Source organism: Excalfactoria chinensis, chromosome 11 (assembly GCF_039878825.1).
Source record: "Excalfactoria chinensis isolate bCotChi1 chromosome 11, bCotChi1.hap2, whole genome shotgun sequence".
In the NCBI taxonomy this organism is placed as follows: domain Eukaryota; kingdom Metazoa; phylum Chordata; class Aves; order Galliformes; family Phasianidae; genus Excalfactoria; species Excalfactoria chinensis.
The window spans coordinates 16,115,009-16,131,830 of record NC_092835.1 but is presented as its reverse complement, the minus strand read 5'-3'; the positions used below and the strand labels follow the sequence as shown (position 1 = coordinate 16,131,830).

Here is a 16,822-nt window from a genome sequence, read left to right as displayed (position 1 = left end):
TCAGTGTGTCCTCTCCTCTTGTCCCTTGCCTTGGCACAGCTGCAAAGAGTCTCACTTTGTCTTCTTTCTTCCTCCCATTCATTTTCCCTTTGTTTCTCCCATGTGTCCTGGTTGACTCCCAGTTAATCCTTCCCTGTTCTTTCTTCTAAATCACTTCCTCATCACTTCCTAGTTACCAAGTGAGTAATGGTAGAGGTGTGACCTGCTGGCAGCCATGTCCTGTGTCCAGGTTGGTAACAGGAACAATTTGTGCTCCCAGAAAGCAGTGAGGCAGTGGCACAGCTGCACGAGGAGCTGGGGAAGTCACCGTCCCTGCAGGCATCCAAGAGCTGTGGGGATGTGGCACGGAGGGACATGGGCAGTGGGCATGGTGGGGGTGGGCTGGGCCTGGGGATCTGAGGGGTCTTTTCCAACCTTAACAATTCAGTGCTTCGATGTTTGGTACTCGGCCACACACCAGCCCCTCCTGTATACACACTTGGTGGCCTGCAAGGTTTCTTCACATCTGGCAGCTGTGCTGTGCCTGGGGGAATGGCTGCTGCTGGTCTCATTTGTTGCACCCCAGCCGCAGTTTTGTGGCCCCAAGGCAACTGACCTTCAGTGTTTCTCCCCCAGCACCTGCAGCGATACCACAGGGGTATGAGAAGAACTCAGAGATGGTGCCCTCCTCATCAGACTGTGCCATTGTCTGGCCCCATAAAATGCCATCCCAATCCCACCTCACCCCACATATGACCATAGCGAGGGACAAATGAAGCAGGGGGACCTTGCTTTATTGAGGACCCCTCTGTGCAGAACAGAGCCTGCTGCACCCAAGGTTGGCAATGCCTTCTGGGATTCCAGAAACTGCTCTGGGGGAGAAAAGCACTTTTGGGGACCTTTGGGATGGGTACAAGAGTCTTGAGGCAAGAAAAGCCAGTTTGAGGTCCTTTTGGAAGGGAAGAGTCTGGAGTGAGGAAGGTTGTTCTTGGGCCTGTTTGGAGGGGAATCACAGAATCTAATTCTACAGTACTTAACAATTTTGACTGAGTAGAGACACCTGAACTGGCAGATCTGGGTACTTGGTGTGAGACAGGCCATTCTTGGGAGGGGAACCTGATATTTTGGGATGAGAAAAGCCCTGTTGTGGTTCACCCTGTGGTTTCTACTCTTCCTCTGCACAGCCAGTTACTTTCCTCTCTATGGCCCTCTGTCCTCTGCCCTGCAGTTGGATGTCCTCCATCTCACAGACAGTTTTCCCCCCATCTACAGCTAGTTGTCATCCACCCTATGATCAGTTGTCCTCCATCTGATAGCTGGTTCTCCTCAATGCTATGGTCAGCTGTAGTCTTTTATATGGGCAGCTGTTGCATTCCATCCTACGGCTGGTTGTCATCCTCCATATGGACAGCTGCTGTCCATCCTATCACTGGCTCTCCTCTACCCTTTGGCTGGTTGTCCTGCACTCTATGGATGGTTCCCTGTCACATTTTGGCCAGCTGTTGTCCTCCACCCTACGGCTGATTTTCCTCCATCCTACAGCCAGCTGACACCCTCCCTACACTTGTTTGTCTCCCTCCCTGGGCCTTTCCGTCCCTTCACCCAAGGCTTCTTCCTCCTCCTCCTCTTCTCCCTCTCCCCACCTCAGTGCCCTCTTCAGCCGTGCCCAAAAGAGCGGCTGGGCTGGGGGGTCAAGAGGCCAGCGCAAGTAGGTGCGCTGCAGCAGCACCCGCCGCATGCGGTGGTAGGCAGACAGCTCAGCATCAGCCACGTCCCCCAGCAGCACCAGAACCAGGATGTCACGCCGCTCATCCAACAGCCGGTAGCTGGCCAGCTGCACCTCCAGAGAGCACCACTCGCTGCGCAGGTAGTTGCGGCTCACCACGCACACCGTCTTCCGGCTGTTGTAGACAGCATCCACAATGTTGTCAATGATGCTGCGGCCCGGCTGGAAGTCGCGGTGGTGCAAGCAGAGTCGGAAGGCACCGCGCTCCAGCTCAGGCACCAGCTTCTGCAACACCCAACTTTCATCGGCTGAATTGTAGGACACAAAGCTGTCGTAGAGGTAGCGCTTTTCCTCCCGCCGCCACCGCTGGTTGACCCAGCACCGCAGGAGGTACCAGTGGTACTTCAGCTTCCAGTAGGTGTGGTGGTACACCACTGGCACCAGCAGCAGCAGCAGCACTGCCGGTGCAGTCCCAGCAAAGAGATAGAGTCCCAGGTCCAGGAAGCAAACGTGAGTGTCAAAGCTGTGGATGTAGGCGTTGTGCTGTGAGCCGCAGGTGTAGTTGTAGGGGTAGACAACCTGCACACGGCTGTTGTTCAGCCAGCCCTTCAGCCACGTGTTGTCACAGGTGCAGCTGAGTGGACACTTGCGCAGGTCCAGGTAGCGCAAGGAAGGCAGCTGGTTGGCAACGCTGTCATTGAAGGTCTTCAGCTCGTTTCTGGCCAAACGCAGCACCCGCAGCTTGCTCAGGTTGCCAAAGACCTCCAGGGTGAGCGAATGCAGCCCTACATTCTCCAAGTCCAGGAACTGCAGGTTGCCCAGGTTTCTGAAGATGCCGTCAGGCAGGTCATGTATCCCATTGTTGCTGTCAGCCAATGTCAGGGAGCGCAGCTTGCCCAGGTCCTCGAAGACATCCGGTGGGATGGACCGCAGCATGTTCTGTGACAGTGACAGCCGCTGCAGCTCCACCAAGCCCTGGAAGAAGTGGTGAGGCAGCATCTTCAGCCCATAGGGCTGCTGAGCCTGCAGCTTCAGGTCATACAGCTTGCTCAGGTTGCAGAAGGGTGGTGGCTTGCGCAGCCACTGTGAGATGTACTGCAGGTTGTTGGCCCGCAGGTCCAGCACCCCCAGGGTAGTCTGCACTGGGGCGAACACACTGCTGCTCACCTCCAGTAGTCTATTACGGTCCAGGTACAGCCGGCGCAGTTTGGGCAGCCCCTGCAGTGACTGCGGGGCCAGGTGGCGCAAGTTGTTGCCCCCTAAATCCAGCGTCTGCAGTTTGGACAGCCCCTGGAAGACACCAGCGAAGAGGACAGAGACATGGTTGTTGCGCAGGTTAAGGGTGCGCAGGCTGCAGAGGTGAGCGAAGGAGTTGCTGTAGAGGTCGGTCAGCAGGTTGTTGTCCAGGCGCAGCTCTGTCAGGTTGTGCAGCCCCCACAGCGCCTGCTTGTCCAGCCACACCAGGCTGTTAATATTGAGCCACAACACCTGCAGGGCCGGGGCGTAGGCGAAGGCGCTGGGCCCGACAGTCAGGATGCGGTTAAAGCGGAAGGAAATGTTGTACAGCCGTGGCAGCACCTGGGCCTCCCGGCAAGACGGCAGTTTCTTCAGCAGGTTGTGCTCCACTGTCAGCACTTCCAGCTCCTCCCACTGCTTCTTGCCCAGCAGACGGCTGGCACAGCCCACCCTTTGCAGCCGGTTCCAGGACAGGTCCAGCTCTCGCAGCACAGGACATGACTCTAGCTCATGATTCCGCAGCTCTTTCAGCCCGTTGCGTTGTAGCTGCAGCCGCTGCAAAGCCTGGGGACCCTGCAGCTGTAGGCACACCTTATTCAGCCCCTGAGCTCCCAGCATCAGCCCAGAGAAATCCAGGCTGCGAGGTCGGATATCAGAGATGTTCAACAGGTGGAAGACATCCAAGGGGTTGCCCATCAGGTGGAGCAGGCTGATGTTGTGCAGGTCGAACTGGGTGAAGGCCTCCGCCTGTGAGATATTGTTGTAGGAGAGGTCGAGTATCTTCACATGCCACAGCATCTCTGGGCTGCCCCCCACTAACTCCCCCAGCGAGTTGTTGCACAGCAGCAGAATGATCAGCGAGGCGGGTAGCGGTGGGCCTGGCCCCAGCGTTGTCAGGTTGTTTTCACATAGGTCCAACAGCTCCAGCTGTGCCAAGCCCTGCACTGCTGCTGCCACCGGCCCCAACCCGCTCAGCCGCCCACCCCGCAGAGACAGGCGGCGCAGGTTGACCAGGGGGAGCAGAGCACTTGGTGACACTGTGCTCAGGGGGTTGTGTTGTACCAGCAGTGAGGACAGATTGCCCAAGCTGTTGAACACCCCTTCGGCGAGTGTGGTCAGCTGGTTGTGAGACAGGTCCAGCACCACCAGCACACTCAGCCCATTGAAGGCACCAGGGGAGAGGGTCTCCAGTTTGTTGTAGGCCAGATTCAGGGTGTGCAGCTGTGGCAGGCGGGCAAAGGCAGAGGGCTGCAGGCAGCGCATGATGTTGTATGACAGATTGAGTGCGACGGCATTTGGTGGCAGGTCAGACACTGCTGGGGCCGGTGACTCCAGGAAGCGCTGGATGCAGCGGAAGCGCAAAGGTTCCTTGACATCCTCAATGCAGTTGCGAAAGCCATACGGGTGCACCATTGGCATCAGAGTTGCTGTCAGCAGCAGCAGCAGCCGGGGTGGGCAGCAGTGGAGGGGACACATCCTGATGCTGGGCCTGGGAGAGATAGGGAGGGTCAGGGGTTGGTGCACAGGGATCAGTACAACCCAGTGCTGCCAAGGATGACTCAGTGACCCCATCCCAGTATAACCAAGCACTGCCCACCATGACCAGTGCTGCCCACCATAACCCAGTTCCATTTACAATAACCCAGTATAACCCAGCACACTACTGCTTCCCTCTTCTCTGCAAAACCAGGGCAGAACTGGTTTGGCATATGGAGCTGAGGATCTGGGGACAAGAACTGGTGAAAGGGATGCAGGGATCTGTGGAGAGGTGCTGGGGATAGGACCAGTGCAGGAATGGGGACAAGGACAGTGACAGAGCCATACAGGATCCCCTTTTTCCCCCTCTCACCGAGCTTTCTCCTCCGCTGTCTCCATCATTCTCAGCCGCCGTCTCCTTTCTGGGGTGAAAAAGAGAAGTTGTGGTATCATTTCATGTCACCACTGACGTAGGTGGTGGGAACTGCTGTCACATTCTGGAAGAGCAGCAGTGGCACATGTCCCCAGTGCCTGTGCCACCTCCCTGATGCTCTGTGTTGTGACTCCATGCCTCTCATGTCCTCATATCTCTCATGCCCCTCCTGTCCCTCATGTCCACATGTCTCCATGATCTCCTATGTCCCCTGTGTTCCTCAGGTTCCCATGTTCCCCCGTGTCCCCATAATCTTTTATGCCCCCATATCCCTGTGGATCCCACATCCTTCTAGCCCTCAATAATCCCCATGTCTCTCTGTCATTATATCTCCACTTTTCCCCTGTTCTGCCATGTTCCCCCTCCCTATGTCACAAGGTTCTGCTATCACTTCCCCTTCCCTCAGCCCCCGCAGAGCCTTCTACTGGTTTTGGTTCCTCCACTGGATTATACAATGAAGAACTGGGCAGAACTGGACTGTAGTGGGAGACGGGAAAGGACAAAACTAAGGGAAGCCAGTAGAGTGTGAGAGCTCTAGAGGCATCTAACGAGCTATGGGGCTTCTAAGAATCATGGTTTGACCCAGAGTCCAAGGGGCTCCAGCACGGCCCAGGATCAGCAGCTCCAGGAGGTGGTACAAAGTGATGGCACAGCACACAGCCACCACGTGGAAGCAAGCTGCTCACAAATCAACCCTGCTTCTCTCTTTCAGGCACCAGCTGTGAGGACAGCCAGTAATTCAAAAGCAAGCCAGCTGTTGGTAGTGTGACTTAGCCCTTCTGTTGGCATCACTAGGGGTAGGGACACTCGGTACAGAATCCAGAAGTGGAATTGGCCCCACCTAACCTGGCCTAGAGCACCTCCAGTTATGGGGAAGCTACAGCCCCCCTGGACAGCTGTGCCAGGGCCCCACAGTTGAGTAAAGAATTTAATCCTAATAGCTGACCTAATTTCCCCTCTTTTAGTCTAAAGCCATTCCTCCTTGTGCAATCAGTATTAGACCATGTAAAAGGTTGGTCTCCCTCCTGCTTGTAAGCTACCTTTGAGTACAGGAAGGCTGTGGTGAGGTCTCTCTTGTAGGTAACAGTAAGCTTTGCTGCTTACTCATTCACATAATTCTAAAACTCTAAGTGTGACCACAGCCTGATTTCCTTCTTCCAGGGATTCTTAAAATAGGATCTCAGGGCTAGAATAACTTCTGGTTCCCTTCATCAATGGGATGCACTGCAAAAGAGTTTTATGGAATATAGATGGCAAGATCCCAAGTGGGATAAAGAATGGCTAATGGCAATAAGCCACAATCCAAGAGTCACATGGGGCAAACTTAACAAATGGAAAGATATGTGGGAAGAAAGACAAGAGGAGGGGAGGATGCTGTGTACACAGTAAGCCCACTGCTGTCCAAAGACTGCAGGTGACATGGACTGGAACCACTGTTCCGAACTTTGATCAACAACATTGATTCCCCGTCGTTTTGGCTTTTTGAATAGCAACTTCAAACCTACTTTAAAGTCATGAAGCACTCTGGGTCTCCTCTCCTGGCAGCGAGTCCGAACTCTCCCCCAGGGAGCGCTGCTTCCCGCAGGTGCGGCGTCCCCATCATCTGATTCCTCCCTCAGAGCTCTCACTGCAAGGAAAAAAGCATCCATCTCATTTGTTACAGGCAGCAATAAATCAACCCCTGAAAACACATCTGCAGGCACTAAGAAGTTACAGTGTCCTACCAGGAAATGTCTGCTGGCAGCCAATAGAAGGAGAGACAAACAATGCAGATGAATCATGGGTTCCAGCTGCAGATCAAAGCAGAGCTGTGCTGGGCATCTGCAGCAGCTTTGCTGTGTCACTTGTCCTTTTAAGCCTGTGTTTTCAAATGTAAGTCGATGCTTGCTTCCTATTTCTTTTACTTGAGCGTTTGAATATTAGCTTAACCTAAAAGAGCTTCTCCCAACTCAAGAAAAATACCTTCACCATGAATTAATTTTGAAAATTGGAAACCTGAAATAAATGGGTTTATAGTAATCTCCCTCCTGTCCATCCCAACCTGGAGGAGATGGAAAAGTTGTCTGACACTTACAATGTTGTATTAAAAGGAAAGCAAAAAACCATTGGAGAAAAATAGCTAAGAAATACTGGTTTTGTGATATGATGATGAGTTGAATTGTGATAGAATTCCAAGGAATCTCCAACTCAGAAGTACCACAAAAACAATCAGATTTTTACAAACAAATACAAAACAACAAAAAAGTTGAAGCTGCAGCTGGGTTTACTTCCTGCAGAAATGCCCAAGTGAATCTACAATTCAGTGTTTCCTGTGCACAAGGAAGTGACTGAAGTTAGACAGCAAAATAAGGCTTTGCTTCCTCTGTAAATACAGCCTATTTGAATTCAGATATGCAATTCAACTGCAGCTGACCTTCAGTGTGACAGTCACTACCATAGTGCTGCTTATCATCTGAATTCAGCCTGACTGCTTTTTGTCATGTTTGAGAATGTCCCCTCAGACATGCAAGGAAGATCTTAATTTCCTTTTATGTGTGGATCTCATGAAAAGCAGGAGGATACAAGCTTCTGGGGATATGACATAGTACTGGTTTTATTAGTAGAATTGTATCAGCCTGTGTTCAAACTCGTGGTTCTCTCCCATTTCCACTGCCTGTGTTCTCATCACTGGATGCAATTCTCTTTGGTCTAAACTGCCTCTCACCTTTGCTGCTTTTCACAGCGACTGGAAGTTGCTGCTTCAGGAAGTAGCAGATCAGATGCTGAAAGCCTGAATGCTTCCTTCCTGCCTTCTCTTGGGATTTTCCAGCATCGTGGACTCATCGGGATAGTGTCTGATGAGCTACAGGTCCCTCCACTCATTTGTGCATGAGGTATGTAAGAGAAGTTGTCTTTCATGAAAAAACTAAGGACAGGCTAAGCCAAAAGAAAACATCACATAAATTATGGGCAGGTGTTGCAGCCTGCTATTCAGCTTCAGCACTCTGCTTTTGTTCACTGTCCAGATTATGGTCTAACCAACTAGAGGCAACAGCAACTGAGGTCAGACCTGCATAACTGCCATCAGAGGAAGTGCCAGCATGTAGTGTACCGCCCTCCTGGAAGACATGTTCATGTAAGGAGACACTGGTGAGTGGGATTTCTAAGGGCAGGGTATCCCTTATCTTCGTTACATTCCATGATGTTGCTGAAATATGTATGCTCAAAGACACTACAATGAAAATGACAGATCTACATACCATGGTTGGACAGTATTCTGCATAAGGTCAATTGCTGCAGTGAGATAAATGTGAAATTCCCTGTATTCGGTGAGTAATAGATTACTGTTCCCGAGGGTCTGATATAAATATTTATGTACAGACCTAAATGTTTAAAGCAGAAGCTGCCAAAGCACTTTCTTACAGTTTTAGGAAACTAATTACTGCAATTCACGTGGTTTCTATGTGTGAACTGTTGTTAGACTTTGTTTCAGGAAGAAATGTCCATGCTCAGATGAAAATGAGACTTTATCTCAACAGTATTCTTCTCAGGAGGTCATGTGGAACCTGCTGGCATAATTAACTCCTACATTTCTCAGGCTGAGAAGGACCTTCTAAAAGCACCGCACAGAGCAAACTGTGCTAGCATTCGCACAGCTTTCACTTCCTGCTGCCATCTTGTGGCTGCCCAACGTAACTTCTCCTATCCACAATAGAACTGATTTCCTTACAAGGTGTAAGGCTTTGTGTAAAGCTGTGTGCTTAGGATACATCCACAATAATTACACATGTACCCGAGGTATCTGTGCATGTCCTTTACAGTGCTTATGTATCTATTCACTTGTGACTTACGGTTCGGAGCAAGTTATTTGTCTTGAAATGGCCTGTTGCAATAAGTAGTCATGGTCACTGTTAAAGGCCAGCATATCTACTAACAAGAGTGTTAACGCTTCTGGCTTTGCCTTTAAAAGCAATCTTTGTTTTAATATACATGAAATAGCTTATGCTGAATATCATATAAGAGTTCTGGAGTCTCAGAACTGATTCAAAAAGGAAATCAAAGGATGTCTGAGGTATAAGCTAATTAAACTGATTTAATCTAGTTCACCCAGCTGCTCAACACAATAACACAGGCAATACTCAATAACATAGTGTTGCAACATACCGATACCTAAACACATATACAATTTGATTTGCAACACGGTATTTAAAATGCCTTATTCCTTCTGCAGAATATGTAGATGTTCTAAATGGATTTTTTACTAGTATAAATAAGGAAGCAAACTCTACTGCAAACTGCAATCTGATGCACACAAAGGTTTGTGCAATCTTAAGTTTGCTCCTATACAAGGACATTGCTTGATTCTTTGATTGCTGTGGTGCAAAAGCAGGAAAGCTTTTGTCTTTACTGCTTTTCTGGACATGCTAAAGAGCTGGAGAGTACCCTTTGGCACTTCAAGTTCATCTAAGAATTGAAGAAAATAGATACTGTGAAGTTTTCTGTCCTGACCATCTTAACTGCCACCAAAGTGATAGCAATCATTGTGTCTTTCCAGTCACCAGCTGTAATCAGACTGGGAAATGCAAGTGAGAGCAAGTATCAGCCTCAAGTAGAACAAGCTAGGTCCAGAACCAACACCAGTGTTCTTGTATGCACTGGTTAGAAGGCATTCATTCCAAAACCTAGACACTGTTTGAATGGATATTATGTCCAAAATGACTGTGATGAAGGTACTGGGGATTCTTGAAATTTGATTCCATGAAGGAAGTGTTGAAGAGTAAAGAGTAAATCTACTGCAGATGTACCTTAGTTTTCCCCAGCTTGTACAAGTACCAACACATCCTTATTGCAGACACAGTTTGGTGCACAGGATGCTCCTGCCACTTGGATGCTTGAAGGACAACATGTTATAGCAAGCCTAGGATACATATCTCAGTACAAGGCCATGCTCACCTTCTCCTGCATAATCCAAAACTGGATTTTAATTTGGAAGCTGGAGAAAGAGTAGCAGGATAGACTTGGGTCAGATTCTATACCTGCTTACATGTGTTAAAATGCAAAGTTGTTCTATGCAGTTCATTATCACTACGTATCAGCATACTTGAGTATTATATATTGGCACCATAAAATGGCAGTGTCAGTATTCTAGCTCCTGACAAGTGTGAACTGTGCAAACATTCTGTATTCTTACTAGTGTTCCTGTGCTATTTTTGTTCCCCCCAGGAAACAGCACTTAATGCATACAAAGGTTCAGAAGTGTTTGTACTGTAGACAGACATACACAATTCAGAAGGGAGCACACTGCATGTCTTTGAGAGTCTTACAAGAGCATTTCCTAAGCTTCTTGACTCTCTTGCCAGTGCTGACATTGCATAATAAAACACTTCAGAGCAAAATGTCCCAAAATCTTTTCTGTGTCCCTAACAAGGACAGCTATATCCAGTTAACCAACAGAACCCTGTTTTACCTTCTTACAAGCAGCAGACTGCTGCTCTTGCAAAAACACCCTCTGCCTAGAAGTCACTTTGAAGAACACTTGAGAAGGCCTTAATGCAGTGGCAAAAATCTAGACTTTCTTGTGTGTTTTTCCTTTTCCCCCTAAAATGTCAGCTGGGGAAAAAAGCATCTGCAACTCATTTTCTTAAAACAGCAAGGACAACTGTTTTGTGATTACTCAACAACACTGTTAACTCCCATTTTCAAAGTGATGTTGGAACTTGTTGCAGGCCTGCCAGTGTCAAAAGAACTGAAGATTGTGTATCTAGATAAGAGCTAACTTTATACTGAACAACTCATTTTTCTACCGAAACCATGGCTGCTGGCAGCACAGGCTTCAGAAACAATCTAGAACAGCAGTAAAAACTAGGACAGGTAGCCTACAGGTCTGTGCTGCCACAGAAACAGAAACAGAGGCAACTAGGTGAAGCTGAATTAAGTAAGTCTAAAGGCTCAACAGCTGCACACTCCCCTCATTACCTCCCCATTACCTGTACTGATACAGCCTTAGATTCCAAGACAAAGCTGCTTAGAAAAAGGTTTGGAAGGACATTTTCAAAATAATTCTTCTCTATTTTCTTCTTTTTCTTTCTTTTTTTTCTTTTTTTTTTCAGGTCATCTGCTCACAAAAACTCAAACAAATAATGACTAAGAAAATCCCTCTTGTAGTATCAAGCTTATCAACTATTCTACTTGATAGCAGCAAGAATAACACAGGAAGAGAAAATATTCTTGAGATGGGTCTGGCAAATTCTATCCCGTGGAACACAACAAAGAAAGGTCACTACCTTGAGGCATATTCAGCTCCAGCTATTCTAAGAAAAGGATAAGTATTACTATTAGGGCCACACATAAACGTTTTCCAAGTAGAAGCGTCTGTTCTCAGAGCTTTGCCCTCTACTGGTGTCATCCAAAGCATGAGCTGACTGCAGAAATGCTTTTTCTGTATTCCTCATACCTTTGGAAATGAATATTGAGCCACAGGGAATTAACTAACTTACAATAACATCTGCATTTCCAAGCATTTAGTTCTGGCCAACAGCTGCTGGATTTAGAATAGAATTTTCTGTAACTTAAGAAACAAATTCGTACAGAATTCCTGAAAAACATGAAAGCACACAGCAGTGTATGCCAAAATCTTGCTAGGAGCAGTGACCTATTAACAAGTGCCCAAAGAACAGCTAGTAATTAAAAAGTTCCCCCATCGTTTTTAACTTTATTATCCACTGCAGAGGACTAGTATGAAACATTACGTTCTGTTGCTGTTTCATTTACAGGTCTCATCTTACTGCTTTTAAACTTAATTCCTAGATCACCCAGGCTCTGACAGTAGAAGACCATTTTGTACTCTTTCCTTATCTGGCTCATCTTCAGGCAAAGAAAACAGCATTAGGACTGTCATGGTCGCAGGTAGATTTTCGGTTAACCCATGACAGGACCCACCACTGGCACTTTGGCACAGATCACAAACTACGCACCTCGAAAACCAGTGACAGGTAAGACACCATTTCCAGTACCACATGACAGTGTTCTCCCATATCCCAGATTGCAGTTTTAAGCTACAAAAGTAGTTACTCACTGTTGAAAATGTTGACTAGAAGGGGGAACCACTTATTTCCTTCTGTGATCTCAGATTTCCTACTGAGCTGGAAACTGCTTCTGATTTGTGAAGCCTGCCTCTATCTGCAAGTGAAAAGCTCAGTTTCCTGTATGTTTGGGGTTTTTTTTTCCTTATTATTTTTGCTGTCTGGTTTCAAGTTGGCATATGATAATTCCTTCATCTGGCTGGCCATCCTTTTCAATTTACTACTGAGGGATGGCATGATTTAAGGATAAAGCAGTTGACCTATCCATGTAGGAAAATTCATCTCTGAACTCTGCTGTCAGCACTCAGAAATCAGAACGACAGAGGCACATTCTCCAAAGTAACAATGGTCTTTGGCTATTAATTTTCTCTTTGTGTATGGTACTTATTGTACAGTAAAACCCCTAATGGCAGTGCTAAGTATTCAAGCAGGCACATGCCTAATTTGTTTTATGAAGAGGCAGAACCCAGTGCTCTTGTTTATTTTTACCAGTAGTGTTAGTAGGGTTTTTGTTTGTTTATTTGTTTGGCTTTGATATACACATATGTGTGTGTGTGTATCATACGCTGAAGTTCCTGTTTCCACAGCATGTTTCAAATAGTTCTACAAACCTGAGTTACCTCTTAGCCACCCTTCTACAAGCTACAGGAAAGAATTTTCTGTTTGTGTAGAGCCAAAAAGTTTTGGCCAAGGTTTGATCCAATTGGTAAAATGAATGAATTGGGCCAGACTGGAAAATTTCTTCCTCTTAAACAATCCAAAGACTACTGAAACACTTTTTGTCTTTACTATCATAGAATCATCAGGGAATTATTTGAGTTGGAAGGGACAAAGCAGCCATTGCACAGGTTTCCTTCCTGAGATAGCCTGCTGCTGTGACTTCTTTTGAGGTTTATGAAGTGGGCTTGGAATGACAATGATTCATTAGTCATAACCTGCTGACTGAAGCCAGCCTTTCCTGCAGACCATGGTTTTAGTCCTCTTGTGGAAAAGCCAGCTGGATTAAAAAATCACATCAACCCACTGCCTGCAGGAATCACCAAGACAGGTACCACAAATTCTAGTTTTGGACTCCCCCCCCCCTCAGAGGGGAGGAGTGTGATGTGCAACATGGTAAATATTACTCAAGTCAGATGACACCTTATTTCCTTGATGTTAGAAGACAGGGAAACAAATTATGATTTTTGGGATCACACAAAGGAAAAACAGCTGTTATTACAACTTTCCAACTAAGAGAATTAAGAAATATTTCTCATACAGAATCTTAAGTCTTAGAAATTTTACATTATGTGTAGAAATTATTCTATTTTTACTTGCAAACAGTCATATCCCCTGAAAAAAAGGTAGCAGCACTTTGGAGAGGTAGGCTTAAGGTGTTTGGTTAATTGAAAAGCATTAATACCTTATATCCATGTTGTTCTCTGCGTATGTCTGCATCTCAGTGTGAAGTTAAACCAGGAAGAAGAGATGTCAAGCTGCTTGTGTTTTGAAATCATGGTTCTGCTGAACTGCAAAGGAAAATAGTAAGATTACCTTTGTTATAATGAAAATGAGGTTATAGAAATGCTGGTTTTTCAAGTCACAGTGGGATTCTCCAAGCTGCAAAGCACTGAAATAACATGAGAAAGTTCACTAAGCAGTCTACAAGGATTTCAGACATGAAACCTACGTTGTTCTGCTTCCCTGCACTGCATTTGTTTTCTGCAGTTTCAAACTGCTTACCTAATTCAGTCATTTGGCAGGTTGTAATATTAGATTAGCATTAGCAGTGATGTGTTTTCTAGGCACAGGTGAAATAAGAAATGTGTTAATTCACAAACTACAATACTATTAGAATCATAAACTTCAGTGAGAAATTGCTTTTATATACATTCCTTAAGCTTTTAGATTGCCTTGAGATAAAACAGCGTTACAATCAATATCAGTGTAAGAATGTGTTGAAGATGGTTTTGCCAATTAAAGGCTGACTCTGCTGTTGGTTGTTTTCTTGTGGTTTTGTTTTTTGTTGTTTTGTTTTCTATCTAAGCTTTAAGTGGGAGCCTTCAACAGACTAGAATAGCTGATGAGGAAGAGAACCGCTGCCGTGGTGTTGTGCTTGTATGGCAGGCATCAGATAACCAGAGTAAAACAGATAATCATCCATTTGTGGGAAAAATGTATAGAATTTTAAGAAGGAATCTTTCAATGTTATTGACACTTAATTATCAGCTTTCAGAAACGATTCTGTTCCATTCTGCTGCTGGATGTGTTTATAATTCTGACAGATGTAGCAGCTGGTGGGCTGTGTTAGTCTGTCTGGTTTTTTTCTTTCTTTTTTTTTTTTTTGACATAGAAACAGTTCTGGCTCTCACTTTTCTTCAGACAGCTTCTTAGATGAGAATTTCATTTGAAGCCAGAGTTAATCCCAGTCTTAATTGTTAATTAGGGAACTGGCAGGGAAGAAGTGGGAGCAGAAGTTATCTGTTTTTAGACAGATTTTGCTCTTGTATTTGGCTTTCCAACTTCAGTATCTATAATAAGACGTGATCTTGCAGAGTTACTGATCCATTACCATTGTGTTTACCCAGATTTTTGTCAAGATAATCCAAGAAGACATTTCATAACCAATTACAAGACACAGGCAAATCTGTTACTTTATGTTCAAACGAACCTGAGTTTAAGTCTTTAAGTATGTTCTTTAATAATTAACTCTAACCCATAATCAGATTTTTTTGACACCTACTCAACTGAAATTAGTGCATGAGTTTGAGATTTTGTTTGGATACTTTGGCTAGAAGCATTGTCATAAACTCACTGTGCCACTGCCAAAACATTGTTATTAACAAAGTTAAGCTAATATAAGGCTTATACCTCAGTGTGGGCAAATGCAAAGACTTCCTCATAAACCTCTAGTGTGATACAAACATTTAAACTTTGGGTTTGTTGACAGTTGCATCTCTTGGGATTCTTTTTGTGGTGTGATATTTTAGAGAGATGCTTTTAGTTGATTGAAATGAAACTGCTTTTGATATAAAAAGTTTTGATGCAGAACAGGGATACAGTGACCTGAAATAAGCATTCATTTTGTCATACCACAAATAAACATTCTTAAGAGGCCATAATAAATTGGCAGTGTAATAAAGGCATTGATGTAGATATGTTGATTGCTGATGTGTAATAGCAATCTGCTTAAAGCTTATGGTATTTTGTTACACTTGTATGCCAACCACGCTCACTAAAGAAGATTTCTGTTGTCCTTATCCCTGCTTTCCATAGTTCTCTGTCACACAAAATGTAGAATAAGCAACACTGAGCGCAAGCTGTACAGATCTATTAAAGGAAAACACCACAAGTAGGCAGGGTTTTTTGTTTGTATTGTTTTTTTTTTCCTTGACTTTATCAGTATGTATTCTTCTTCTTGGAGCTGCTCACAACCATCTTTTGCTGACTCGTACAAAGAAGACCATCCCTTGCCCCTTGCTCCTTTTTGCTATCTATACAGCACCCTTATCTCAGCTGGGATACTTCCTGCAACGAAAGAACTCCTGCACTAGAATTTTTTGAAGTTAATTTGTAGACAATTAATCTGAGGTGCTGGAATGGAGCTTCTGAGAGATTAGTCTTTCCAGTAGAGAACAAAACAAAGCTATAAATACCATTCAATAATCGTTGCCAGCACGTATCAGAATAGAGTCCCAGACAACACAGGAAGACAAGTGCATGCTCACAGAAAACCCATTTCCAAAACCTTAAAAATAATGCATTGATAGACTAATAGTGTGCATAAAATAATTTTTACACTGATTAGTCTAAAATGTAGAGCTGGGGAGCTGGACTTGATGACCTTTAAGAGTCCCTCCCAAATGATACTATATTTATACAAACTGAAGTGCTAACCAAACCTCAAGTATATACATGATATCATTTTGACTCTGCATGATCTTGCAAACACTTCCATGCTACTGCAGTTTCAGTCACCTATGCTATCCACGTGAGGTTATGTACATATATAAATACTTGTGGGACTGGTTTGTTAGGAAAAGACCTAACCATCACCAAGGATGGCATAGAGAATTCAGATTTCTTCACTGCCAATTATTTGATAATGATGATATACATCTATTATGTGTGCTTTCCCCTAGTAAGTGCTTTCCTCTTTCTCTAAGACTGCTGCATTATTTTTTTTTCATGCATGAAGTACATTTTTCTCCTTCTTTCTCTCCCACCCTCTCTGCCTCCTTTGTAAAATATTATTCTGGAGCTCAAAATGACTTAGTGGAGTTTCTGGGGTTTTTTTCCTCATCAAAAGAAATAAACCCCTGCTTGCCTCACTTGGCACACCCTTTAGTGAGGACATGGTTGGCTTGACAGCTGGTATGTCAGCAGAGTTAAACAAAACTCATGGATTTTGAAGGCAAGTCCACCATAAATTGAGCTGCCTGATGAGGTCTGCAGAGAACATATTTAATGAGTTGTGTTATATTAAAGGTGTAGTGTAGCTGCAAGAGTATGTTAACTGTAAATTAGGTGTGTGTTTAAAAATTGGGCTGCTGATAATTGAAGAACTGCATTTTTCTTAATCCCAGTGTGAGAAAAATGGTGGATAAGAGGTTCAAACATGCTACTTTTAGCTCTTGCATTGATAGGAAATAATTTGTGATGGGTATTTTGTTGTTTCCTACATTTATTTCTCTTCTTCCAGGGATACATCCCAGGTAATACTTAGAGATCTTTATCCCCAGACTGCAATCTGCACAGGTCTTTACAGTTGGCCTTTCTTGTTCCACAGAAGAGAGGACAAGAAGTAATGGCCTTAAGTTGTGCCAAGGGAGACTCAGGTTGGATATTAGGAAAACAATGATTCTCCAAAAGAGTAGTGAGGCAGTGGCACAGCTGGCCAGGGAGGTGAGGGAGTTACTGCCTGGAGGTGTT

The 16,822-nt window shown here is 45.3% G+C and overlaps 1 protein-coding gene across 1 annotated transcript in view; it reads right to left on the bottom strand.

Moving 5' to 3' along the window:
• Positions 1-753: 753 nt before the first annotated feature.
• Positions 754-16,822, bottom strand: part of LOC140257535 (uncharacterized) — a 24,142-nt gene continuing 8,073 nt past the window's right edge. Inside the window, exons 2-5 of the mRNA XM_072346888.1 lie at positions 13,314-13,419; positions 6,356-6,477; positions 4,791-4,839; positions 754-4,430 (exon numbers count right to left, since the gene is read on the bottom strand). Of these exons, the coding sequence (XP_072202989.1) occupies positions 1,538-4,430; positions 4,791-4,819 (2,922 nt within the window). The 5' untranslated portion in view covers positions 4,820-4,839; positions 6,356-6,477; positions 13,314-13,419 and the 3' untranslated portion in view covers positions 754-1,537. The remainder of the gene's footprint in view (positions 4,431-4,790; positions 4,840-6,355; positions 6,478-13,313; positions 13,420-16,822) is intronic.